This window comes from Marasmius oreades, chromosome 2 (genome assembly GCF_018924745.1).
Source record: "Marasmius oreades isolate 03SP1 chromosome 2, whole genome shotgun sequence".
In the NCBI taxonomy this organism is placed as follows: domain Eukaryota; kingdom Fungi; phylum Basidiomycota; class Agaricomycetes; order Agaricales; family Marasmiaceae; genus Marasmius; species Marasmius oreades.
Window position 1 is genome coordinate 103,381 of NC_057324.1, and position 27,142 is coordinate 130,522.

General features: G+C 43.2%; 6 protein-coding genes across 6 annotated transcripts; 4 read left to right on the plus strand and 2 right to left on the minus strand.

Annotated features, from left to right (window-relative positions):
• Positions 1–170: 170 nt before the first annotated feature.
• Positions 171–1,864, plus strand: E1B28_003664 (uncharacterized protein; the record flags this gene model as incomplete). The annotated part of the gene is made up of 2 exons (XM_043148090.1): positions 171–176; positions 248–1,864. The coding sequence occupies 2 exons, from the start codon at positions 171–173 to the stop codon at positions 1,862–1,864; spliced, it is 1,623 nt and encodes a 540-aa protein (XP_043012682.1).
• A 159-nt stretch (positions 1,865–2,023) lies between these two features.
• E1B28_003665 (uncharacterized protein) lies at positions 2,024–3,488 on the minus strand (the record flags this gene model as incomplete). The annotated part of the gene is made up of 7 exons (XM_043148091.1): positions 2,024–2,231; positions 2,298–2,465; positions 2,522–2,524; positions 2,602–2,731; positions 2,787–3,076; positions 3,137–3,211; positions 3,273–3,488. The coding sequence occupies 7 exons, from the start codon at positions 3,486–3,488 to the stop codon at positions 2,154–2,156; spliced, it is 960 nt and encodes a 319-aa protein (XP_043012683.1). The 3' UTR covers positions 2,024–2,153.
• A 556-nt stretch (positions 3,489–4,044) lies between these two features.
• Positions 4,045–5,816, plus strand: E1B28_003666 (uncharacterized protein). The gene is made up of 7 exons (XM_043148092.1): positions 4,045–4,615; positions 4,679–4,750; positions 4,803–5,101; positions 5,185–5,308; positions 5,387–5,389; positions 5,442–5,606; positions 5,670–5,816. The coding sequence occupies exons 1-7, from the start codon at positions 4,436–4,438 to the stop codon at positions 5,745–5,747; spliced, it is 921 nt and encodes a 306-aa protein (XP_043012684.1). The 5' UTR covers positions 4,045–4,435; the 3' UTR covers positions 5,748–5,816.
• Positions 5,817–5,929: 113 nt separating this feature from the next.
• E1B28_003667 (uncharacterized protein) lies at positions 5,930–8,040 on the minus strand. Its single transcript, XM_043148093.1, has 4 exons — positions 7,989–8,040; positions 6,664–7,929; positions 6,446–6,608; positions 5,930–6,381 (listed from the first exon to the last, which is right to left on the minus strand). The coding sequence occupies exons 1-4, from the start codon at positions 8,001–8,003 to the stop codon at positions 5,948–5,950; spliced, it is 1,878 nt and encodes a 625-aa protein (XP_043012685.1). The 5' UTR covers positions 8,004–8,040; the 3' UTR covers positions 5,930–5,947.
• Positions 8,041–13,464: 5,424 nt separating this feature from the next.
• On the plus strand, positions 13,465–14,898 carry E1B28_003668 (uncharacterized protein; the record flags this gene model as incomplete). Its single annotated transcript, XM_043148094.1, has 5 exons — positions 13,465–13,540; positions 13,602–13,973; positions 14,032–14,150; positions 14,219–14,384; positions 14,453–14,898. The coding sequence occupies 5 exons, from the start codon at positions 13,465–13,467 to the stop codon at positions 14,896–14,898; spliced, it is 1,179 nt and encodes a 392-aa protein (XP_043012686.1).
• A 1,988-nt stretch (positions 14,899–16,886) lies between these two features.
• E1B28_003669 (uncharacterized protein) lies at positions 16,887–18,203 on the plus strand (the record flags this gene model as incomplete). The annotated part of the gene is made up of 8 exons (XM_043148095.1): positions 16,887–17,089; positions 17,142–17,174; positions 17,238–17,259; positions 17,319–17,397; positions 17,454–17,606; positions 17,668–17,755; positions 17,810–17,933; positions 17,988–18,203. The coding sequence occupies 8 exons, from the start codon at positions 16,887–16,889 to the stop codon at positions 18,201–18,203; spliced, it is 918 nt and encodes a 305-aa protein (XP_043012687.1).
• Between the last annotated feature and the right edge of the window lie 8,939 nt (positions 18,204–27,142).

Below are 27,142 nucleotides of genomic sequence, written 5' to 3' on the forward strand. Positions count from 1 at the left end.
TGCTCGGCATTAAGAGGAATGGAGACACATTTCTGCAGAACAGACTTTTTGGCAAAATTGGCGTGTGTGTGACTCGCAATTTTAAAAATATTGTGAGCCAGTTGAAGTAGCCGAAATTATGTAATTGGACGGTGATATTCCCACAACTCGAGGTTTGCACAGCAACAACGATGATAGTTAGTGGCACCCCTCGCTCGTCAACTTTGCCTGCTCGATCGCGATTGCTAACGGTAGCACTCGCCCTTAGAAACAACAGATATCCTCATTTTCCTCAACACCTGGTCCCCGGAACTTTTTCAACATTGATTCTATCATGGCAGCCGTCACTTCCATGAATGAACAGATCGCATATCACAAAACAGAACTGGCACGTCTGAAACGGATTCGTCTGGAATATCAAACATCCTTATCTCCTTTTTATCGGATCCCTGAAGAAACACTCGAGTGTATTTTCGAGTATGCGGTGGAAAAGAACTCGTTTGGATGGAGACCAGGTCATTGCAGTTCGGATACCTACAAGCTGGGACAAGTATGTCGAAGATGGCGGAACCTCTCCCAAACAACATCTCGTCTCTGGACCACTATCCTCTTGAAGATCCATCCATTTCGCACCTACCCCATCACAGCCTTTCAACGACTCACAGATCATCTTCTACGTTCTCAAGATTCGCCATTGTCTGTCGAAATTGAAATTGAGTTTATGGTCATAGAACATGACTCTTCTACACGATTCCTTGATCTTGTTCTCCAGCAATCACATCGATGGAGGTCATTCCACTACATACAGCTATCCCAAATAGGAGATTTCCTATACCTCGATTTCATACTGAAGCGAGAAATGCGCGCCTTGGAGACCCTCAAGGTTGTGCTTGATCAAAGTTATGACCAGGAAGTCCCGCCTGAGCTTACGCCATGTATCGTGTCCTCGTCACTCCAAACTGTCCATCTTTCTTTTAGTGGAACCGCAATAATGCCCTTTCTCGGAATATTTGGGCACACTCCGCTCCTTACTCGACTTCGGGTTGAAGTCGACATCAGAGACGCGATTCCTTTATTGCGTTCCTGCCAGAACCTCGTGGCCGCACATCTTGTACTCGCGAACACTGGACGCCCAATCGAGGTGCATTCTTCGATGATCCCAGACACACACGGAACCTTGCACACACTGACAGTAGAGGCACCAAGCCAAAGCGATCTTCATCTGATATCATTCTTCCTGTGCGCATTTACCTCTCCATGGCTGACATCTCTCTCCGTTATCACGACAAACCTTTCATATGAACAGCCGGTAGTCCTTTCATTGTTATTCAGCAACTCATTGATCAGCTTTCTTCGTCGCTCTGGTGGTCCCAAAACTCTCAAGTCGTTCAAAGTCGTCGAAATCCCGATTCCAACGACTCATCTCATACAGGTTCTTCACGTACTACCTTCCCTCCGTACACTGGAAATCCACTCAATCACCAATGACGGTTTTCCTCCCCTCCTTACTACCGCTTTCTTCCATGCGTTGAACTTTTGGCCTACTGCAAGCCACGAGTCTTCGGTATATCCACGTAAAACGGTCGCACTACCCATGCTTCGCGAAGCCAATTTTATTGTTGGTAATGACTGGGAAGATAATGCCTTCGAGAACATGCTTCAGTCGCGGGTAGATGGTGAACTGAAGTCAGTGTTTCTTAGAATTCGTGGGAGGGCTACGCATCTTGATGTGCGTTGGCTGGAAAGTATCAATGCAAAGAGTGATTTGGCTGTACGTGTGGTTGAAGGTGAGAGTGTCGAAAAAGAGGTGGTTGGGTATTGGGTTAAGCCAGTAGTTGGCTTGAGGCGGTATTGTTGGAGGGACCTTATATCACTTAGCGAATGATGTATACATATTGAATCTTTGTACTTGCAAACATTCACACGCTACGAGGAAAGACTTTTCAAACTATCGTTTCTTGGAAGGAACCACGAGGCCCATACACATTTTCCCCCTGTATACATGTCACAATTTCCTTTTCTCCGACAGTAAGGCAGACCGGACGGTGTAACAAATATATTGAAGGCTCGGTGCGGTCCGACAATCATAGAAATTAGGTACCATTTTTTCTTAAACCCCACAGGACCGAGCCGCCCGGGTCACACCACGTTTAGATATTCATCACCTTCTCTTACTAATCCTCAGGAAAATCGAGATCATCGCAAGGTAATTCGGTAAATTCCATATCCAGCGTAACCCTTGGGTTAGGGGACTGTTTGGGAGTGACAAAGTCAGTATGGGTTCCCAAGAAAGAGTTAGGCGTGATAGTGATACTGACGAAGGCGATGTGTACTGGATCGCCGTCTCGCGTACTCAATCCTCTGCCAACACCGGTAAGAGCGACAACACAGGTGCATTTAGAGCAGGATGTGGTTCCCTGGAATTGAGCGGCTTTGGTGGCAATGGTGGTCAGAGCTAATGAAGCACCGTTGACTGCGCCGTTACCCTGATCAGGGCAGAGTGTCAGAACCTGAGAACGGGGAACTGGCTACGAAGACTTACAATCTAGACGGGGGAAGAGAGGGAAAGGAATGGGTGTCCAGTGAGTGAATACTGGCCCTATAAACCGAAAGACATCGTACCCAACTCTGTACATCGGTCGTATCTCCTTCATTGCCAACTTTATCTTCAATGACGAAAGTATCGGTTGGCTTGACAGGGCCGGTACCGCAGGCCCCATCTGTGCTCTGGCAGATCTTGTATATAATGTTTCTATAGACGTCAATGGTTTCTCACGTCTCCCCAGTATTCGATTCGAGGGACTAACTGAACATGTCCATCCGGTATGTATGTATCGCTGGGCCAATCCCTACCCATTTGTTTCCCCCCGGAATTGGGGAAAGTCATCTCGTAGCAGCTCCCGTATTTCAATCCATTTGTTTTGACGTCTCCACAGGCACGTTGACGTCGGCAAGCACCGACTGGTTGATTCGGGCAAGACGGGCAATTGCCCCCAGGAGGGTTGGTGCACTTGCCATCGGCACCTAATATTTGGCCTTGAGGACAGCACTTCCCATTTGGAGCGATTCCCGCATAGTCCTGGTCGACACCACAGCACTAGAATCGTGATTTCAAAGTGTGACGTGGTGGGACTCGAACAAGGTAAATGAGACGTACCACGCCGACACGACTCTTCTGGTCATAGATGACCAAATCCTGACCTGGTGAGCAACAATGCTGGGCATTTGATTCCTATCAGAGAAAATCGATTTTAAGTATGGTTTCAAATAGCGGAAAATCGCGCAATACTCACCGCATTTACATAGATTCTTTCGGGGCCGCATTCCTCTTGAGCCTGAACTGCGGCGAGGAGGAAAGGCAAGAAAGTGGCAGTGATGACAAAGAGGTATTGCATTCCTAGTTCCAATCTGTTTCGCCGGACGTATAAGTTGCTCCTGCTCTCGGTGAGAAACTGTAAGGTGAACAGCAACGACTGTGGGCCTTTTGAAGATTTTATAACACCTACCATTGCTATGGTAGGCAGCTAGCACGTCTCGCCAAAGATAACATTGAAGGCTGGAGCGGTTCGCTTCGTACCGAGCGTCATTCAACGTGACAAATCCAGACGACCGGCCACGAGCTCCGTTAAGGAACATCATTGGTGTCTCCGATGGAGGACGGCCTCCATGCGCGCGTTGAGGACGTCTTGTTTGCAGTGATGTGAATGTAACTTTTGTCTGGAGAAGTTTACATACATATGACGTACCTTGGAGTCGCTAATACTAGCTTCTGCCGTCTGTGCAAGATGATGCAATATGAAGCTTTGCCTGGCGAATTCAACATTCAATAACGTCCACCATACACGTGGCTCGGCAAGTGCCGAAGCTATGACATAATGCGAGTTGAGAAACGTAAAGCGGGAAATTTCAATTTCGTCTTGTGACACACTGTGACACGTGACTGTCTGAATCAGGACTCCGGGGTTTCGTTCTCTCCTTTCTCTTTTCTTAAGCATTCGCTTAAGAACTGTCGTTATACCGGTCAAGTTATCGACGTCTCGAATCGTCACGGTCATGTTTCGTTATCACAACATTACCAGTCATCTGTAGTGGGATCAACGTCGGATTGTTGTTCATTCGAGAGTTCCCCAATGCAACAAGATAATATGTTATATGCGACGCGTCCAAACAGGCTGGAAGTCGAATAACTGCGACTTTTGAGCAGTCGTTCCTTCAGTCTAGTCATCTTCTCTTCATCAATCAACTACCGCAAAAATGGACTGTAGGACTATGGATAATGGAACCATCTAATGCCAGTGGGGACAGTGGGAAAAGAGCTGTAACTTCGACTTCAGAATTCGTGATCTTTTTATTATAAAACGGTAAATGTAGAGCGTTTCCTTCCGCCCGATACATCACCCCTTCAGGTTTTTCTTCAAGGTACCTTCCTCAGGAGAAGACTCGAACGGTGGACAACATGAAAAACTCCTTCTCTACGCTCCCACTCCTCCTCCTATCTTTCCTCCTCATTTCCGGAGTTCAAGCTGATGGCGGCTGCCCAGACGGTTACGAGCCGATCATACTCGATGGAGAAGCTATATGCGAGGAGATTATTCACAGATGCGTTGGTGGTGAGGAACGGCGCTACGTTGACAGTGTTCGTGTTTTTACTTCTCTTTCCTTCCTGTTCGACGGCTAGCTCAGTGATCAAACACTACAGAACAACGCACGTCTCTGCTGTGACCCTAGAGAACAGTTGGTGATCTACGACGAAGAGTCTCGTGCCGGTGTGGTGGGTATAACTATGACAACTTTTCTTTTTTCATCCAATCTCCTCCATCTAGTGCTGTGGTTTTGACCAGATTTACACCGGGATCAAACCCAACGGCAAATGCTGCCCACCCAAATCTGCCTTGAACAAAGACGGAGCGTGTATCCCTACGCCAACACCCTCTAGCTGCCAAGGTTGCCCCGCTCAACAGCCAGGTGCATGTCAGTTGAAGGTTACTTGCGGAGACGCCACGACTAGTGGATTACAGTTTGGAAAATGCTATCAGTTGTTGTACCCTAACGGACAACAACTTGGAAGAGGCGCGTTCAACGCCGAGCACATAGATCAGTATGCTCAGGGCGGCTACATCCAGTACGTCAAAGCTTTTTATATCTTCCCGTGTTGCGTTGGATCGTTGAATCCTAACTCGATTCTAACCACACTTCTCCCCCCAGAAACATCCCATTCCAGATCTGCAAGGCGCCGACGGATTGCGGAACTGGACCTGTCAGGGCTGTGGATAAGTTCTACCTTAAGGATCTCATTGGACCGGCTGATGGTTCAGCAACTTACGGTTGGGTACGTTCAGTTTCTCGATTAGTGCTCCAGAAAACTGAATGGTTTTTGCCTTCTTCCTCAATTTCTTGACGTATATAGATTGTGAGTCGGAAGCTTTCAGCTAAAGATGCTCCTCTAATCTTCTTCATCCCAGGGTTGGCCCGGCTTCTCCGGAAACCATATGGTTCTCACCACGAGCAACACCCCTGCTGATATCAACCAGTTCCAGGGGAAAACATCGTGCTCTTCTTGCAAGTGCGTCGTACAACTCCGCGCTGTGGGACCTGCTTGCCCGGCCATTCAGCCGGGTATCACCATCGTACGTGCATATTTTCTCTTGGACTGTTTGTATTGTTAATGCCTGGCCTGTTTTCGATGATAGCAACTCAATAAGAAAGTGACTTTGAAGTTGCAGTTCTTGGAGGTCCCGTGCAACGGAAAATTCAACTTCCCAGTCTGATTTGCTGATTATCTTTTATCATGGTTCCGAAAAGTTCTTTTTCCCTAGAAAAAATGAAGAGATTTTCGCACACTGTCCCCAGCACCGAAAATCTAGCCTTTTAGTGCACTTTAAGGTATGGGAAAATAATATTATAATCCCATAAGCGTAGGCATGGATGTGAGGGTTAGGCCAGATCACGCCTCCCATTACTACCAGATCTAGTAAAACATTTTAGTTGACATCTTTTGCGCTTGTGCCTCCTCCCAAACACCGGTACTGTTCAAGGCGACCTCCAAATCAACGCGGAAAATCATGCACGAAATCGCTTTCCTTCCCGGATACAACACATACACCAACCCTTCCCGAGCTTCATCTAGTTCAGCCCTTTCCTTAATCGTCTTTTCCTTGATCCAGTTACACTCCGGGCAAGTGCTGAATTCCTTTAAGAGTTCATGATAATCGATTGCGTTGTACTTCTCATCCGCCGGATCCATGCTGAAGTGAAACTGATGAACGAGTAAATCTGTTTCCTGTCCCGAAAGGTTCAAATCATGAGAGTCTTTGACGAGCTCTTTATGATCCTGAATCTCGAATTCAGTGACATAGTAGCGTATGAAGGATTCGTCCAGTTTAGATATTCGGAACGGGCAACCTATGAGACAGAAAGGGTTCATCTAAAAGTAAGCACACATTGAGAGAAGGAAGCCTTAACTCACCCTCTTCCGGTCTGGGTGCGAGACATTGAGCTCTGTGCACATCATTCCAATGAGTTCTTTGACAATCGACAGAACAGTAGACGGAAACTCGACAGCAAGAGCAAAGTTTATATTTCAACAAGCTACCCTCGGAGGATTTCGGTACTATAGCTTCCGGGCACTTCTAGTTCATAAATTGAGTACTCCACTAGGAATACGGTCAAAAAACCAACACGTACCCCCTCATTCGAGCACGAAAGCCGTCTCTCAGTCGCTTTACCGAAATAGTCCAACGCGATCTTCATATTGAACGCTTCCTTACCTAAAAGCTCCACCGACTCTACCACAGCAGTTTGGGTCGTTGACTGATACATCAATGGAATCGCAATCGTCCTATCTGACAGTATATTCCGTGTCTTCTTCAGGACTCGGCGAACAACAGACGGAACGATCAAAAGTTGCCGAATAGTGTCTAAAATCTGCACGCTGAAATTTCGAAAGGGACATTCATCGTCGGGGTACTCCAGCCAGGAATACACGATAAACCATGCTTCCAAAATGGCCAGGAGAAGTCCCGCGTCGAGAGCGTCGCACACTGGCGCGAATCCGTCGGATATGCAGCACTCGATGCCGCGAAGACAGTCATTGAGTACGTCTATAGTTGCATCTTGTTGCTCCCGGTTATTCGCGTTGTGTGAGAATACAGCCGTTCGTTCGAGAACCCCTGTGAGCGTCTTTATGATCCCCTTGGACACCAGTTGACGAGGGATGGTGACTGGACCCGAAAACATGAGGCGGGTTGTAATGTCGAGGGCACACCGTAGAGCCCATACGTTAACCCCATCTGTATTTCGCCTAAGCTCCTCCAAAAGAATGTCGTGGAGTACTGTAGCGACGTCGTACTTTGGATTTGGCGCCTTGATCAGAGTGTTCAGTGCATCACAGATTTGCTTGTCGAGGATTCTATCCAGCCTCAGGATGTGAGACCAGAGGAATTCAAATCCGGGATGAGAAATAGAAGCGAGATGAATCGTCAATTCGACCAATAACGGAATAAAATCCCGAGTTGCCTCGACCAGGTGAAGTCGCTTTGGAGAAGGTGGAACCCTCAGCATGTGGATTGGCACCGTAAACCCAGCCACGTCAAGCATGGAGGCGACCTCAGCCGAGACATAAATGAGTCGATTTTGGAATCCGAGACTTTCAGGTGTGAGCGCAGTCCCGTCAAGAATGGAGTGATGGATGAAAAACGATGTCCAAGCACAGATTCGATGCCACTGTGCTCGGAAGTTGGATACGGTCCGAGTGTTGTTTAGATTGAGTGATTTCAGAGCAAAGGTAAGCAGATCTAGCATCTCATAGCAGATCGGGGAAGGATGCGAAGAATCGAAAGAGGTAGGAACTGGTTTGTTGAGCCTCGAGAGATTCCCGCGTTCAATGTCTCGATTGATAACGCTTGCATAGGTATCCGATCGGTAACGACGCGCGTCAAGTGCATGATTGGGCTGAAAATATTTTTTTTCGTGAAGTGAAGAGGAAAAATTGGAATCCACGCGACACTTACGCCGCTTTTTTCCATGTAAAGAGTCTCGGTCGTGGTTGAAAAACAAGAAACGTGGCCGTCGCGTGGGAGAAAAAAAAATATTGCACACTGCCGCTATGTGACACGTGCTGCCGGCCCATCGGACCTTTCGACGGATTCCGCGGATTCAAAGCCATTCTCCCTTTCCTTCTCGCCTCGATTCACGCGTTCCCCCTCAATTGTTGCTAAAAGTCGACCATCAAAAACTTCGATAATGCACGGTACAATGATACTATGGATTTAGGAGAGGTGAAAAGAAAGAAAAACAGAGCTGAAGTGTGGGAAAACCGAGTGTACAGCGCAGGAGACTACTTCGAGCCGGACCAAACCGGTGGGTTCCTGAGCCAATGTGTGTGCAGCCTATGCCATTTGCGCTGCCTCTTCCCCCTCTCGTTCCCCTAGGCCTCCTTCTACTGCCAACATACGTATAATCGTAGCGTTTATCCTTCAGGCAAGTCACAGTTACCTTGACCTGTAATCTGGTAACTTTTGTGTCCTCGTCGGTAATTCATGCCAGGATCAGAATAATCGAATGTACCAACGCTAGCACTTAAGGAGGTTCGGTGGAGGAATGGTCGAAGCGAGACGATCGAGTGAGATCTGTTTATAGGTTTTTTTCTCTGTCTCAGACTTTTCTAATCTTCGACACAGTTTATTCGTTCAATTTATAATCAAGAGGATACTTCTCGAAACTGGAATTCTGTGCTGAAAGCGAAGCGAACGAATGTTAACTGAGTTGAGAGGAAGGGTTTATTGTATTAATGTGCATACATACATTGAACTCTTTTCACTAACTTTTCTTTCATCGTTGTTGGTAGGAGTCAAAGCCATGGTGCGGTTTCGAGGGTTCTGTCCCGCAACAAGGGAGTACGACTGAATCGAACAGACGGGGGAGACTAGCTAGTGAATCAGGGTGAGTGCTACCGTTCCTCGATGCTTCCTTGGTGCTGATTGCGAGCGAAGCGAGCAATTATTATCGTCGGGTGGGGGGGCCGGTGGGGCTCAACGAGCAGCAGCACACCACAATGAAAAACCAGATGCAGCACATAGCACATCTGGTGCAAGATGCAGCACACTGAGCTTAAATGCAGCACACTGACTCGGAAATTGATTTCCGAGTGTGCTGCACCTCATGTGAATGTGCTGTAAATCGAACTCAGTGTGCTGTGTCCTGTCGTAATTTACTAATACATTCAAAAAATAAAAATAAAAAATAAAAAATTGTACCATGCCCAATATGACACGTTGTGATGCCATCACATGTGACTGTTGATTTTGTTCAACAAACCATTTGCAGACCCCATTCATTCTGGTCTTTTCCCCCCTGCTCTACTTCTCAAACACCTTACAGAATCAGTAGTTAATTAATAAATTATGTGTACATATCTATTATAGAGAATAGAACATATATTTGAAGTGGAAAAGGGAGGGACTGAAGGGTGATGATGGATGTCGGAGGAAAAAAGAAAATGCTGTGCTGCCAGGGTCTGCGGGAGCCGATATTCCGTGCATGCTTTGGGGTGAAACAACCATGTGACTATTTCCCACACAGTTCTCAGCAGGAGTGTGGGAAATAGTCACATGGTTGTTTCACCCCAAAGCATGCACGGAATATCGGCTCCCGCAGACCCTGGCAGCACAGCATTTTCTTTTTTCCTCCGACATCCATCATCACCCTTCAGTCCCTCCCTTTTCCACTTCAAATATATGTTCTATTCTCTATAATAGATATGTACACATAATTTATTAATTAACTACTGATTCTGTAAGGTGTTTGAGAAGTAGAGCAGGGGGGAAAAGACCAGAATGAATGGGGTCTGCAAATGGTTTGTTGAACAAAATCAACAGTCACATGTGATGGCATCACAACGTGTCATATTGGGCATGGTACAATTTTTTATTTTTTATTTTTATTTTTTGAATGTATTAGTAAATTACGACAGGACACAGCACACTGAGTTCGATTTACAGCACATTCACATGAGGTGCAGCACACTCGGAAATCAATTTCCGAGTCAGTATGCTGCATTTAAGCTCAGTGTGCTGCATCTTGCACCAGATGTGCTATGTGCTGCATCTGGTTTTTCATTGTGGTGTGCTGCTGCTCGTATAGACCCGGGGCTGGTCCACTTTTGTTTGTAATTGTTTGTTGTTTCCGTTTCAACGTTGCGTGACTCGTTTGCTCGTCGCCGAAATCCTCCATTCTACCTGTTCCAAAACCTCAAAAATCAAAAGAGAAGACTTATTATCACCCATGTATCAAGTTCAATGACAGAAATCAATACTTTTTCACTGCTTTTACGACGTGTTTTTTTTTCACCGCCAGTAAGATATGTTGGACAACGGATAGGGAAGGTAATACATACAGGGTGTTCAGTTGTAGAGGATATAGCCTCTCTACCGTCTTACAATCTCATAAACCATCATGCCCGTGTCCCCAGTGTTCCTTGAGATAGCAATACTGAAGAATCCCTCACAGTTCACCTACCAGCCCGGAAAAGATGTCCATTCCGCAATGTAGTTCAACTGTTTCACGCGTTCAGCAATACACAGTCATGACCAATGCAAGACTTGCCATCATGCTAAGACAAGTCAGAGGTGCTCGCTCTGTAAGGTGCTGAAATCAGAGCGCTCATACCCCAACGAACCCAACACACCTCTTCCCGATCACTGTAAGAAATGTCAGCAAAAGCAAAAATGTACATGCTGCCATAAGATTCTGAAATTTCGACATTACATTCCCGCTCACCTTCTAGAAACTGTACGACAACGTGGGGTTGTAATCGTCCTAGTCAAAACAGTGGTATTTGAAGATGGGGAACAAAAAAGATTTAGATTACATGGCGACAGTAATGAAATTTTACTTTCTATCGCTACTGAGATTTGAAGCGAGCTACCGGGCCACGTGCGGTGCATATTTCTCAAGAAGAAAAAGGCGATGGGGTGCAGGGGCGAAGCCCCGCCTAGCTGGGTGAAGGGCAGGAACACATCCGAGCGCAGTGAGCGTTCGTGTGTAAGCCCGGAACCCTAGCTAATATCTGTATCGATGTCTTCTTTATAGCACAAAACTAGCAAGGAACCTCCAGAATTAGAACTTCAATAGGCATAGGCATTAGAGCGAGTGTGTTAATGCTGCCAGTTCCGGAACAATACTTTCAGTGGGACTGAGACTAATAGTTTGGAGCTCGACTCTTGGTCCATAGGTCCCATGCAATCGCTCCATTGATCTCCGATGCTCATCGCACCCAAGCATAAGGGAGAGACGTTAATGCCAGCACGACTCAAAAGGGTTCTGAGATAGCCTAGTTTAGTGGGAGGTTCCGGAGCAATAGTCCACAGCGCCATCGTTGTGGAGGGGAAGAAGTGGGGAGAGCTGGAAAGAAAAACAATATGATAATCTATGCCACCTGTCGTGCTATCCGGGTTTAGCAAGCACTCAGTCACAATAACACGGTGACAAGAGAACAGATTACACGGTGTACTTTAGCCATACTAAAAATTCAGAATGAGTCGGTACAGGCAAAGGCCAGGAACGCCGTAGCCTTCATTTATTCCTACATCAAGCACAGGTTTGTTAAAGGCTCGTGGTGCAGAAGGATGGTCCCGTGCATCAGGAAGAATAACCGAGAATAGCCTATTTGACCGGTGGGTCGCCATAGTTGATGGGAGAACCTGTTGCAATTGGTTCAGTAATGGTGGGTGTTCGAGCGAGAGATCATGTAGTCACGTAGTCACGCCACAAGACCGCAAAAAAAGCTGTCCATGGTCCGGCACTGGGCCAACGACAAATTAAATTCACCCTGGGCTGTACGGACCAACTGATGTCATCCAAAAAAAATGTTTTCCTTCCCTCTCCGGATTTCATTGACCTACCATGATATCCCTCCCTGGGGGTCTGCCCTGAAGGACAAGTTCGCTAGAGATACCCGGCCCTCAAAGTACATTCAGATCTATTCAATGTTGAGAAGCAACTGACATCTTGCAGAAAAGTCTAGAGAAAATGCCATTAATGGAAGACGAAGATGCCTAAAGCTCATGCTCATTGTCTACATCAGCGAGGAGTGACGAGGAATCAGACTTGGAGGAGGACTTGGAAGACTATGTCAAGGGAGGCTACCATCCTGTAGAGATCGGCAATGTGTTTAGAGATGGGAAGTACGTCGTGGTTAGGAAACTTGGTTGGGGTCATTTTTCAATGGTCTGGCTGGCCAAGGATACATAGTTTGTCCCCCATTTCTTCTCAAAAATCTTCGAGTTTATTGACCAAACAGATTGTGGATAGACTAAATCGTCATGTCGCACTGAAGATCGTCAAGTCTGCTTCTCGATATATGGAAAGTCATCAGGGAAAAACGAAGACACAATGTATATCTCTGTATCATCCGTAGCAAGAGTAGCGCAGTAGCCACCCCCCCCCTATAAATATGATATCTGTAGGCTCCGTAGAGACCCACCAAAGACAATGTAGGGCTCTGTACTGACCTGTAGTGTACAAGATCCTTGTATGTAGTGCTCCGTAGCACCTCCATATTAAACCCGTACAACCAATGTATATCGACGTAATAAGGACTATAACAACAGAAAAATTTACCTTATATAGTAGTAACCCATCCCATAGACGTTGAGTTGTTATTCTGACGTACCACATTCATATAAAGTATTAGATATGGTAGTATTGTCTACTAAACTATTTAATTTAAATTAGATGTAACAACTAAGGCACTAATTTAGACCACTAAAGTATAGTTTTAGTTGATCTACTATAACAAAGAATTTTTCCTGACAATTATTGTATGTTCGAAATTGGACCTGGTGCTAACGCTTATGCTTGCATTACACTTGTGCACGCATCACGTGGCAGGTTATATTTGGAGCCATAGTGTAGAGACTTAGTTGTCGCTTGCAGATTGGGGAATTGCTGTGTTAACCATATCTTCAGACTGTTTTGAAGCAACAGATATATATATGCTATACAGAGTGTACAGAGGATACAGAGTTGTGGCCCTGACTCTACAGGTGACTATAGCGCCGACAGTGATGCAACACGGAGCCTTATAGACTCCGCGCAAGACAAATACAGATCATATGGGGATAGATAGTTAGTCATTAGTGACGTGCAAATACTACTTACACAAACATATCCCACGGAGGCTACAGACAGCCGGCCCGAGGATACATGTAGTTTTCGGTGTTTCCTGATGAACAGCAGTGGATGAAATCAAACTGTTGGAACGGTTGAATAATCCCTCGATACCCCATGCCGAAGACCCAGTCTTAGGCCCTAAACGTTGAACTACCGCCTCTTGCTCATCCAGGCCGATCTCACGTTATTGGTCTTCTTGATCATTTCCTACATAAAGGTCCCAATGGCACGCACATCTGTATGGTTTTCGAAGTTCTCGGCAAAAGCTTGTTAGGGCTGATCAAACGGCACCAAACCTGAGGAGTTCCATTACCAATGGTCAAGGAGATTGCGAAACAAGTACTATTGGGGTTAGATTATATGCACTGCTATTGTGGCGTAATTCACACTGGTATTCGATCGCCTTTCCTGTGACACCCTTCCCGGCTTATTCCTTCCCATTTTTAACACAGATCTGAAGCCCGAGAATGTTCTCGTCTCCATCCCCGACGTCGAGAGCGTCATTTTACACGAACTTTCACTACCCTCAGATAGTACGCGAACTAGGATGGTTGGAGTACCTTCGAGCTCCGGCCGTGGTGGGAATCAGATGCCTCTTTCGGTATCCCGGCCTACCAGTCTAGGCGTGGATAAACTCGCATTTGCGATGAGCAGAATAGAGACTGATGATCCGGAACCGTCGACCTCCTCTACTTCCAAATGTGAATGTAGCCCGCCGAAAATCAGTCATAAACAAGGGAAAGAGAATGAGTATCCTGGGAACTTGACGGAATTTGGAGGAGAAACCGAGACTATCACGGTGAAGATTGCAGATTTGGGAAATGGTGAATCGGCTATTTGTACTTTGTCTGCATGAAAAGCTAATGAATTTTGTTCACTAAGCCACCTGGATAAGTCATCGCTTCACGGATGACATTCAGACAAGGCAGTATCGATGTCCAGAAGTCATCCTGGGTGCAAAATGGGGACCAAGTGCGGATGTTTGGAGTGTTGCTTGCCTGGTTCGCCTTTTTGATTTTTCTTTTTCCCTAGTATGTGCAACAATAAAGTTTTTATTCATGGTTTTTAGGTGTTTGAACTCATTACTGGTGGAGACTATTTGTTTGACCCTGTTTCTGGACAGAGTTATTCGAAAGACAACAATCATCTTGCTCAGATAATAGAACTTATGGGCCCAATACCCCCAAGCATGGTTCTAACCGGTAAGTACAGTTGGGAGTATTTCAATCGTCGAGGTACGTACTTACATCACATTGACTATCCACTTTTATCTGAAGTAGAAACCATTAATATTTTTTCATAGGCAAACTTTGTCATATTTCTACCTTATGTCCATGGCCCCTAGTGTCCGTTCTTCACGAGAAGTACCGGTTCCGGAAAAGTGCAGCTGAGCGTATTGCTGCCTTTCTTCTACCCATGCTGATAGTACACCCCGAGAAACGCATGTCAGCAGGAGAGATGGTTATGCATAGATGGTTGGAGGGTGTGGTTGTTCAGGGGGAGATGGACCTTATGAAGATGCTGGATGGGATGGATCAGGAGGAGGAGGAGGAGGAGGAGGAGAACGCAGGGATTGAGGATGAAGTCATCAGTCTGGCAAATTTGCAGATGCTGAGGGAACTGATGGAGCTTACAGTGATAACCTACCGCAAGTTGGTGTTGCAAGTTTCTTTGGTTCCACAAGTCATAGCTTGGACGCCGACCTTACTGGTTCTAGGGTATCCAAAGTCATTCAAAACACGCAAGTGAGTCAGAGTGAAGAGAGGGCATTTCAAGGGTCTGTTAGTGGTGCTTCTATTTATTTCTTGTCACCAACTCAGATTTTATTTTCAACTCGTACAGCAGATGGTGCTGATGTGCAGTTTCAGGGAAGGTATTAGATGTCAAAATCAGTTTCTGGAGATGCTTAGGTCCTGGCTGTCACTTGATCCATCTTTAGCTACCAACATTGTGCGTTTCACTGCAATCTGCAGTTTTTCTTTTTTTCTTTCTCTGTTGGTAGAAGGGCCAGAGCTCCCAGGACTCAGTCAATAGACATACCATGCCAGACTCCTTTCTTTGAACATCTTCTGCGCTCTAAATGGAAGGGTGAAAACTATCCTTGTAAAACAAATTGTATATGTATAATAAATTGTGCTTCTGTATATCATGTTTATTTACTTTTTTAATATTTATCCATATACTGCCACTGCTTTCCTTGTGCTATCCTTCACTCTCTTATCAACCCTTCCTTTTACGTCAATATCCATGACCTGCTTTAATCTTCTGAGACTCCGCTGCATAATTCTGCCATTAGGGATGAATATCTTCTATCATTTTGTTGATGCTCCAAGTAATAGTTGTTAAGTGCTATATCATCTACCTACTAGTGTATTGTTCCAGAACTATCTCAGTCAGGAACACTGGTTGGTTTGATCATTTTTTTTGATTATATATTTGGGGGAGACCTTCAACAGATCTCTGTTGAGATGCTTATTTTATTCAGGTTATTGGCCAGGAGTTCAGCCCTTCAGTCTAAAGTATTAACATAGTGGATGACTTTCTATAGCTATTTCTAAACCAGGTTCTATTTTTATCCACTTAGTGTGTAGCTGATAATGGGTGAAGCATATCACTCAAGAATAAATCAAATACCAGGGCTACAGAAGTAGCACATGGATTATTTCATGGAGGATTGTAAAGTGACTAAATTGCATCACTGCATCTATTATGAAAAATATGATGGACATGAATGGGCTGAGTGGAATATAATGTTTCAGTGATGAGATAAATCAGAGAACAAGTTTTTCCCCTCTATAACTTCAACTCATTTTCCTATTCCCACTGCCTTTAAGATCTTGATATCCATTGTAGTTATGACAATTACCTGATTTCTAATAGAACCAGTTATAGTGCTTGAAGAATTACATTAAAAAGCTAGTTTTCAATAATTTTGAGGTAGAAAGCCAGTGGTATAAATGTCTCAACTACTTTAAAATACACCTGCAAGGAAACAAATCTTGGTTCTTAGGTAAACAGATCCAGAGCTCAGACCCACATCATAAGAAGTTATTCTGATACATTGTATGATCTGAGGATTCTGAAAATCAGTAATATATATACACACTTCTTGATTGAATCTGTATCAGAAACAGAACTGAGCTGATGCCTCAATTAGTTTGCAATGCTCTTACAATACTGTTTTCATCTCAATTCACTGATTGTTTATTTTAATCATTTTTAACAAGATCTGAATGAAACCCAAGCTGCTCAGAAGTATGTTTGTTTTTTACCAATATTCCGGTGCTTTATAGCATCCCCAACTTTATTCAATTGAAAGCAGATAAAGATTTATAATTTGGTTTCAAAAATATCAATATCAGATAGGAAATATTGTTGAACAATTTGGCTCTTGTAACTCTTTATAAGAGCTCAAACTATGTACTTACTGGGCCATCATTTGGATCTTTTCTAACCTCAACTTATCCCAAGCAAACATCAAATGTCTTCCACAAGTGAACTTGAACAGGCTCTAGCACCTTATCTCAGCGCTGAGAATATTCTCACTACCACCATCTCCACTCTCTCTGTTTGTATTATCTATATATCTAATGTCAGTAAATGCTGAAATTACTGCTCTATAGATGCATTTCTTCATATATGGTGCATATAATTTCTGACAGTATTGCTCTAATAACATGCTAATATCCACTCCAATTGCAGGAATCTACTGTTTTATATTTGGAGTATCAAGTTATATGCTCTTTTGGCAGCCTAATTCTGTCCACAGGCTATATAAAGTGGGCAATATAGCTCTCTTTGTACTAGCAACTATCTACACTTCTGTCAACACTTGGGGATTATGTCGACAAGCCCTCATAGAATTTCATGCTGCAACCACAAAGGATTACACTTTATTGATCAAGGATCTCTATGGGGATAATCAGAAGGCTGCTTGGAGGTGAGTAATACCATTCTGATTACTTTCCCCCACTCATATTCATTCAACTCAGTGGAACTACAGACATAATTTCAACTCTTATGAAGTATGCACATTTAGATTATTACTGTTTATTGTGGAGTTAACCTGTTGATATCAACAATCCCAGTTCAATAGCTGATACAATGCTTGTTGGTTATTCAAAGCTCCTGAATAAGCACAATGTAGTAGTAGCTAACCTTCTTCATAGATTTATCGCTGCTATCTCATTTTCAATTCAAACAAACTTGTTCTGTTTCCACTTGTAGTGGCTGCATGTATTCTGAATGGTGTGCTTCAGTGTTGAGAGCTTTATCCTCTGATGTGTTGATAATTATTGAAACAGGCATTGATCTTGGGTGTATCATTGTTATCATAATTGGATATGGTAGCTCATCAAAACCTGGAAATCATTACCTGGTATTTAAAGCAGGCTCCATTGACAATGGAGTAGCAATAGGAATAGTTGTTTTTCAAATTACATTGACATCTTTGACTGGTAAGTCCATTGCCAACATTATATTGCAGCTACACTAATAGTGCTATTTTATCAATAAAAGGAGGCCGCATTTGGTGGATTACTCGCCAAGCAAGGCAACTTATGGGAGGGTCAACACACACAAGATATAATGATATTGTAGCTATTGTGTATGCACACATCCACTTCTCTTCTATAGCTTCCATACTGACTAAAAAAGTCAGTGTTGAGTCTGGATTGCTATATGCAGGTTCCTTGTTGACTACAGTATTGATTAGGCTTGTATTGGATCCCCAAGCAACAGGTTATCTTGAGCTTGATTTTGCAGTTGTTGTCATCTTAATGTCTGTAAGTACACAATTGTTTCCACTTTATATAAATAACTTACATGTATCCTCTTAGGGTCTTGCTCCTACAATGATTACTGCTCGGGTAGCATATAGAAAATCTGTGGAAAGTGTTCAGCAGACAATATCAACATTCCATGTTGTTAATGCCCAGACTGGCTCAAGACAAGCAACTAATGACTTCCAGCTACAAACTCAGCCTGGCATTACTGTCAATGACTCCCAAGGAGTGGAGGAGAGATCAGCTATTCCAACAGTTGAGAAGGTCTAGACATAGATGTATAGCATGGTCATTTTATCCCTTCCCCCATTGATACCCAACCAGATCAAGCTCTAGATGTGCTGGTCACTGAATGACTGTTCCCAGAGTCAGGGATTGCATTTTGGACTCAAGTTTTGTAATCAAGTGAACTTTTACAAAGATTCAGCGTAATTTATTGATTTTCCAAATCTAAATGTTTTGAATAATTATGATGAAGATACTTGTAATAGAGCTAAGGCTGGAGAACTAGTAGCAAGCAGAGATGGGATGACATCAAACCTGCATCAGTGAAGCCACCTTTTGTACATATCTCATTGTAAATGCAATGCCTGCCTACAGAGTTTTAAGACTCTTAAATCAAATGTTCAGTAAGAAAATCTGGTAGTACAATTCTCACTTTGGATAAGTACTTTAGAATTGATAAATTCTGGTGGTCATTAATATTCTCTTTGTGGAAAAAAACTTTTGATATTGGCTCTGATTATTTAGGCAGGTTTGTAAGTAATAAGGCCACAGTGCAAAAGAAAAAAGTAAAGTAATATCAATCCACCCACATAACAACTGCTCATCAAACTTTGCCTGAGTAGATATCTCCCTCTATAATGACCATGATTCCTGTAGCATCTCACACTTCCTCACACTTCCAGCTGAAGTTGCTTTTGCATCAGGGATTGGGAAAGCTTGGAATCTTAAGTTCAGAGTTGCATATTTGCCTATTTCAAGAGCCTCTAGAAATAGGCAAATGCACAACTCTTAACTAGTAGGCACCATGGGTTGTTCCTATGACAAATTGATGGCAAATTAACTGTCATTGCGGTCAGATACATTCATATAGACAGAGATTTTTTGTCAGGAGTTGATCCTCGGGTGAGGTGAGCTGACAAATGAAAAGAAGGGAAGGACTCCTAGGTAGGGTTGACCAGACAAGAGTGAGGTTCTACAGTACACTTGGAGTACTTATATACTACACTACTTAAGGAGTAAAGGGGTCGAGGAGGTAGGGGTCTCCCTATCTGCGATGGTCTACGGTGATCATGCATTGGACAGAATGGTCGACGGTAAGAAGCTCAAGAATCGACAGAGGGGTGATTGCAGGGATCGAGATAATCAAGTGTATGGGCGGAAGGGGTCATGATGATGTACAGAACACTAGGTGGAGTACTTAAAGTATGGCGAGTTCGTGACATTTTTGTAGGAAAAATAGTTGTGATGCAGTTTGAGGCTTAAAGCAAAGATGATTTGTCAGAATAAAATGTAAATGCAAGTGCCAGTACTTCACACATGTTATGACTCAGTAGCTGCTCAACAAGATAAATGTTCAAGCTAAGTAGGTTGTACAAGTTTAAAATTCAAGCTAGGGTTGATTAATGAGCAAGATGTGAGTAGTTGGTTTCATTCAACAGATAATGATTGATAGTTAGTGATGATTGTTACAAGGATGGTTCACCAGCATTAGCCTGGAGTACAGTCTTGTAGTAGGTCAGAGTACCAGGGAAAGCCAGTGGTATAAATTTTGATCCTTAGATAAGGATATGATCTGAGGATTCTGAAAATCAGTAACATATGTACACACTCCTTGATGGAATCTATATCAAAAACAGAACTGAGTTAATGCCTCAATTACTTTGTAGTGCTCATATAATACTATATTCATCCCTGTTCACTGATTATTCATTTTAATCATTTTTAACAAGCTGTGAATGAAACCCAAGTTGCTCAGTAGTATATTTATCCATTTGCTGATATCTCAGTGCTTTATGTACAATAGAGCAGAAGAGATCAGAACTGATTGGGAAGTGTCGGAGAGTGACAAGGAAGAGTATGAGAGAGAGGAGAGTGATGGAGCCCTAACAGTAGCCATTAAATGCATGCATTTTCCTCAAAGATCTTAATGTTGTGACATCTGTCTCAACTTGAGATGTGTCAGGAGGGTGATCATCCATACATATGCCGGGCCTTGAGCCCTGACGCTGATGATAGTATACACTTATAACAACCCAACACCTACATAGGGCATACTCCAAGGGGTCCAAACCCTGGTACTCCAACCTACTACAAGACCATACTCCAGGCTAATGCTGGCAAACTATCCTACAAGCCTATCAGTAATAGAGAATGACAAGAGCTGGTGGTCAAGGAGAATGAACAGTGATAGTGTCCTATATTGTGAATATTGTGTAGTGAACTGAGTGATCTATCCTTCAAATTGCTCTCATCAACAGATCTGGGGTTGCACATCCAAGCCCCCTGTCACGAATAGTTCACTTTCCGAGGCATGTCCAGTCTCAAGAAATGCCTGGAAATTTTTTTTTTTTGAGGCATCCTGTTGAAATGTATAGACGCAGTCGTCGTAGTTTAGCCCTTAGCCACAATTGTATTACTATACATGTGTACTACATATGTTTCACCAACCCTTTAACAATATTAATTAGATACATGCTCCTACCAGCACAACGTCTTTAGTGCTAGTGGTTGTAGATACATTATATGAAATATGCACACTACTTACATGCTTTTCACCATATGCTCACCATATGTTTTACATATGTTGCTTACTACTCTTATCTATCGTAGGGTACAGGGTTTGTAGTCTTTTACAGTATAAATACTGTATGTAGCTCACTCTGAACAATAACGAACATAGTTCTACTTCTCTGTTCTACTTAGCTCTCTACTAAGACTCTTCAAGGTCTCAACATCTTATTCGGTGAGTTAGAGACGACTGTCTCCTGTTGCTCATTGCTGTTTCAACAGGTTATGGGCCCTGAGTCGCCATCGACACTGGTCGTTACTCATTGTGTCCTGGACACATTGAGGATCGTGTAACAAAGACGCTCGTCCTGACCGCCGAGATAGTTGTCCTCATAGCAGATGTGTGTGTTGATTGGTACGGATCAAAAGGTAAAATGTTTCTTTCTCATCACCGTTTGAGGCGCCCAAAATATATACGGCTGCCTAACAACCACTGACTTACGTACATAATTACGGTCTCTGAAGGCAATGCCAGTCTTGGCAGGCACACTTGGGAAACTCTGTTCGGTTGCTTCAGCAGCATCATGCGGGTTTCTTTATGCAGTGGATACAACTTGGTAACCCCACAGTTGAGTCCCGCTTTATACAAGTCGCCACCTTTGGGGATCCCTATAGTGTAGCATTCCACTGTATGCTTAAGTCCCTTAAACACCCAGTAGTGAACTGAGCGCTTTTCCTTATTAGGAAGATTATTCCAAGAGCCTTCGCTCGCTTCGGCTGAGCATCGGCGGTGGTCTAATCAAGTACAAACAGGACGATGCAGCTGGTTTTACAAACGGCTTTCACCCCGCATACAGTTCCTTGAATTTTTATAAATTCTTTACTATACTTTACTGTACATGTTAGTCTGGATGGCTATTGGCCAGATGACTTGAAGGAAACACACACCGCGATCCAAACCACTTCACAGTGGGTCATGACTAGTTTCGATAGCGATTTGAGTTCTGTAACCGAGTTCGAGCTCTTTGCTGATGCTCCTCAATTTCAGATATCAAACTCTTATCTCGCTTACATCAAACAATGTCTTCCTCATCCATCTCCATGATTCCCGAACTCACCAGCAGCAATTGGGAAGCCTTCTCTACGGCTCTCGTTGCTTACCTCCGTTTCGCTGGTCTCATCAAAGTTGTCACACGTCCGGATGAAAAACCACTCCGGACATACAGGAATATTCCAGCAACGGATAATTCTCCTGGATCTATTATGGAAACGACAACCGAAGAAATCAAAAAAGAGATCATCGCTTGGAACGAATTGGAGGATAAAGCCATGGGAACGATTCAACTCCGTTGCCCTCAACACATACAACATTTGATCAAGGATTGCAGTACAGCCGTACAGATGCTCGAAATCCTAAAAAAGCATTTCGGATCTCCCGGCCCCACCTCTATCTTTACAGATTTTAGACAGGCAATCCATTTTGAGTTGTCTGATAAAGTTGATCCCACGTCTTCCCTTACCTTGCTGCAATCAATGTTTGCGCGACTTGCCGGTATGGGACTAGCACTAAATGAAGCGACCAGATGCATGATAATCCTAGCAGCGCTTCCCAGATCCTGGGATCACTTGGCCTCGTCAATTTTGGCCAATTATCACTTAGATAACTTAACATCAGAAAATGTTGTTGCGGTAATACAAGACGAGTATAAACGTCGGAATGGCACGGCTGCCTCTTTCGCTTCTCGGATTTCTGGCGTCAAACGCCATAATAATAATCCTTCCTGGAACAACCAGAAAAAGAAGGATAAATCCTCTGATAGCGCTCCAAAAGAGCAGCAAAATCAGTCTGGTGGTTCGTCGGAAGGGGGTGATAAGAAACCAAAGCATAAACGTGGCAAACGTGGAGGCCAAAAGAAAAAGGAGGATTCCAAAGAAACGAAGATTGAAGTCGCCACTAAAATGGAGACACCTCGGTTCGTTGAACTTCACAGGTTCCAAACTCCTCAACCAGAATTTGTTCAAGGGTCTTCCATCTCCCCTATTGTCATTGACAATGAAGGTTTTTACGACGCCGCCGACAAACTCGAAGTATACAACGCAGGCACGGATGAAGAATTAATTTACTGGTATGATCAACCTTCTAAACCTAAAAAGTCTACAACCTTAACTAACAATTTGCGCCAGATCACTCACGGACTTAAGACACGAACTTTAGCTAGTCTAAAACGTAGTCTAAATATAATTAGTCCTGTATCTAAATCACGATCTGTTAAATTAAATGCTGCATTTTGTAACAACAAACTGCGTGAAACGTCTAAGGTTAAGACAAATAAATGCGCCGCGCATAATACTCTTAATAACGGCTTCTGGATTGGAGACTCTGGTGCTTCTGTGCACATTACTCCAAATATAAGTGACTTCGCTGATTACAAAAAGCTTGATGTCCCTATTCCAGTAATGACAGCCGATACAAGATCGCGCGTATTTCTTGAAGGTTTTGGATCTGTAATAATCCAGCATACAAATGATGAAGGAATTACTCAACATATGACCCTTAATCCTGTGTATTATCAACCACACTGCTCAGACCGACTATTCTCAATTGGAACCATTCACCGAGCAGGCTATTATTCACAAGCCTCCGAAGATGGAACTTCAATCCAGTCTAAGGAAAATAATTCATTACTCTTGTCACTACATCCAATGCACAGGAATGACACTCTTCATTGGCTTAAATCAACTATTGTTGAGCCTGAGAAGAATTTACTAACATCGACTACATCTATTAGTTACGACGTTTGGCATAATCGTATGGGTCACCCGTCAGATACTGTCTTACGACATATTCCTGATTCTGTCAATGGTTTTCCTAAAATAAGTATTCCTAGTAATCGAGACATTCCATGCTCAGGTTGCGCTCTTGGTAAATTACCTGCAAAACCTTACCATAGTTCTGATAAGCGCACAATAGCGCCGCTGGAATTAATTCACGCTGATTTATTTGAGTTACCGACCCTATCTTATCATAAGAAAAAATGGGTCTTTACTCTTCTAGATGATAAATCCTCTTTTGCAATTTCGTTCTTTCTTGCCAGGAAGCCCGATACTTTTCAAACATTCAAGGACTTTAAAGCCTTTGTTGAATTACAAACCGGCTGTAAGATAAAAACCTTGCGTGTTGATCGAGGGGGAGAATTCATCAATAATGAATTTAACAATCTTTTGTGTGGAAATGGTATTGCTTTGGAAACTTCTGCACCTAATGTGCATCAACAGAATGGACGTGCTGAACGAATTCACCGTACTTTAATGGATAAATCAGAAGCCATGCGACTACAAGCCGGCTGTCCTGAATCCTGGTGGGAATTTTCGTTTCACACAGCTGTCCATATCTATAACCGTACGCCTTTACGACGCGGTAATTGGAAAACACCCATTGAAATGTTCCTAAATAAAAAACCTGATGTGTCTTACTTTAGAACTTTTGGTTGCGCTGCCTACGTACATATTCCAAAAGATAAACGAAGGAATAAGCTTGCACCAAAATCTGAGTTGATGACATTCATCGGTTATGAATCAGGAACAAAGGGTTATCGCTTTATGCGATCTGACAATACAATTTTTATTGGTACCCATGGTGTCTTTAATGAAAAACAATTTCCTAGACTTAAAAAGGATATTGAAGAGAAAAAACCCTCCTCGATACCTTCTCTGTCTATTCCTAACCCTAACGAAGAGAGTGATAAGAATAACGATGTACCTTTTTTCACTCCACCCTCGACACCTCAGAGATCTCCCAATAGAGACCTTCCACCTCCATTGGTAGATGATCCTGATCCAGAGGATGACGACAACAATGATCCTTTACCCCCGCCTCCACAGGCTCCTCCAGCTCCACCTCCGGTACCTAATCCTTTTAGTTATCGACTGGAAGATATAGAAGAATGGCACCGGATCAATCCTGGTGGGAGAGCCAGGAAAGCACCTACCTGATATATTCCTGAAACTGGTTCCTGGAAACGTCAAACTGGTTACAAACCACATGTTTGACGAGAGTTTACGCGTGAGCGAGCTCCCTCTCCAGAAACTTTGCCACCTCAAGACGAGGATATGGCAGAACCAGCCCCAGTTGATGATGAAGGCGATGTTCAAATGGAAGAAGAACTTCTTTCTAGACTTGCGAAGCAAGGGGGAGTAGATTTAATGAATTTCTTACTTCACAAATCCGAAACGGTTCTTAACGCTGAAACTTTTCGCGAATGGAACTATCGTGATATTCTCAAACTTCCTAAGGAAGAATTCCAACAATGGTTTGAGAAATGTGAGGAAGAGATCGCTATGCTTAAAAAGCGAAATCTCTTTGAAATCATTGATATTAAGGACTTGCCTAAAGGCAAAAAGCCTATCACATGTCGTTGGGTATTTAATATTAAGTCTGATGGCCGAAAACGTGCTCGTCTCGTGGCCAAAGGGTTCTTCCAAAAAGAAGGGATAGATTATAACGAATTGTTCTCGCCTGTTGTCAGATTTGAAACAGTGCGCATTCTTCTTGCACTAGCTGCACTCGAGAATTGGGAAATTGAGGCACTCGACGTAAAGACGGCCTTTTTATATGGCGCGCTTGATGAAGAAATTTATATGGAACAACCTGAAGGCTTCGTTAAGGATAAAACGAAGGTTTGGAGGTTACATTGTGCATTATACGGTCTTAAACAAGCTAGCTTAGCCTGGTGGAAAGAGTGCAACTCATCCATGGAAAAACTTGGCTTTAAGCGCTGTTTACCTGATGCCGGTGTATATGTCTTCACAGAAAAAGGCAAAACCGTTATTGCCATCATCTATGTAGATGACGCTTTGTTCATGGGTTCTGATTGCAATCTTGTCCTTAAAAAGAAACGCGAATTTATGGATAAATGGGAATGTCGCGACTTAGGTGAAGCCAAAGAATTTCTTGGCATGAAAATTAAGAGAGATAGATCTAAGCGCTTATTGACGCTGGATCAGAGCTCATATCTTAATAAGATAGTTAAGTGCTTTGGTATGGACAATGCCAAGCTTGCTCAAACACCTTTGCCGTCCGGCTATAAACCTGTCACACATAACGGTCCCGTTGATTCCGAACTCCGATCAAGATTCCAATCAGTGATAGGATCAATACTTTACTTAATGTTAGGAACATGCCCTGATATAGCTTACACTACGATTAGATTGTCGCAATTTGCAGCTAATCCTTCCAAAGATCATCTTGCAAAAGCGCTGTATATCTGTTGCTACTTGCTAAATACCTCGAACTATCGTTTAGTATTCGATGGTAGATCTGATCAAGGAATTTTGGCTTATGCTGACTCTGATTGGGCTAGTGATTCCAATGATCGCAAATCACATACCGGATATTCGATTAAATTAGCCGCTGGACCGATCTGTTGGGTTTCCCACAAACAAAAGACGGTAGCGCTATCTTCCACTGAGGCCGAGTACATGGCGCTTTCAGACAGCTGCCGTCAAATTATTTGGATTCAATCTTTATTTAAAGAAATTGGATTTCCTATATCTTCTACTCCTTTGATTGGCGATAATCAAGGATCAATCTTTCTGGCCCAAAATGCTATTACAGAAAAGAGATCTAAACACATTGATATATGTTATCATTATATCAGAGATAAGTTAGAAGATGGTTCGGTTAAGATATTTTATACACTGACCGATACCAATATTGCAGATCTTCTCACAAAGAATTTACCTTATCCAACTTTCAATAAATTCAGATCCAATCTCGGTCTTATGTTCAATAATTCCGCCAAGGTCTAAACGACTTTAGCGAGGGGGAGTGTTGAAATGTATAGACGCAGTCGTCATAGTTTAGCCCTTAGCCACAATTGTATTACTATACATGTGTACTACATATGTTTCACCAACCCTTTAACAATATTAATTAGATACATGCTCCTACCAGCACAACGTCTTTAGTGCTAGTGGTTGTAGATACATTATATGAAATATGCACACTACTTACATGCTTTTCACCATATGCTCACCATATGTTTTACATATGTTGCTTACTACTCTTATCTATCGTAGGGTACAGGGTTTGTAGTCTTTTACAGTATAAATACTGTATGTAGCTCACTCTGAACAATAACGAACATAGTTCTACTTCTCTGTTCTACTTAGCTCTCTACTAAGACTCTTCAAGGTCTCAACATCTTATTCGGTGAGTTAGAGACGACTGTCTCCTGTTGCTCATTGCTGTTTCAACACATCCCAGGCATTCCTGGTATCTGGTCATCTTTACAAAAAGTTTCCACTGTTCTAATCAGAAATCTGATAGCTCCTGCAGGTTTCCACTGTTCTAATCAGAACTCTGGTAGCTATTCACATGTTATTTCCTATTGGTTAAGCTCTATCCCCTTATAGATAGCTCAGTAGTATATAAACCTCCCATGTATCTAGCTTTTTCCCCAGCCTTGTAATTTTAA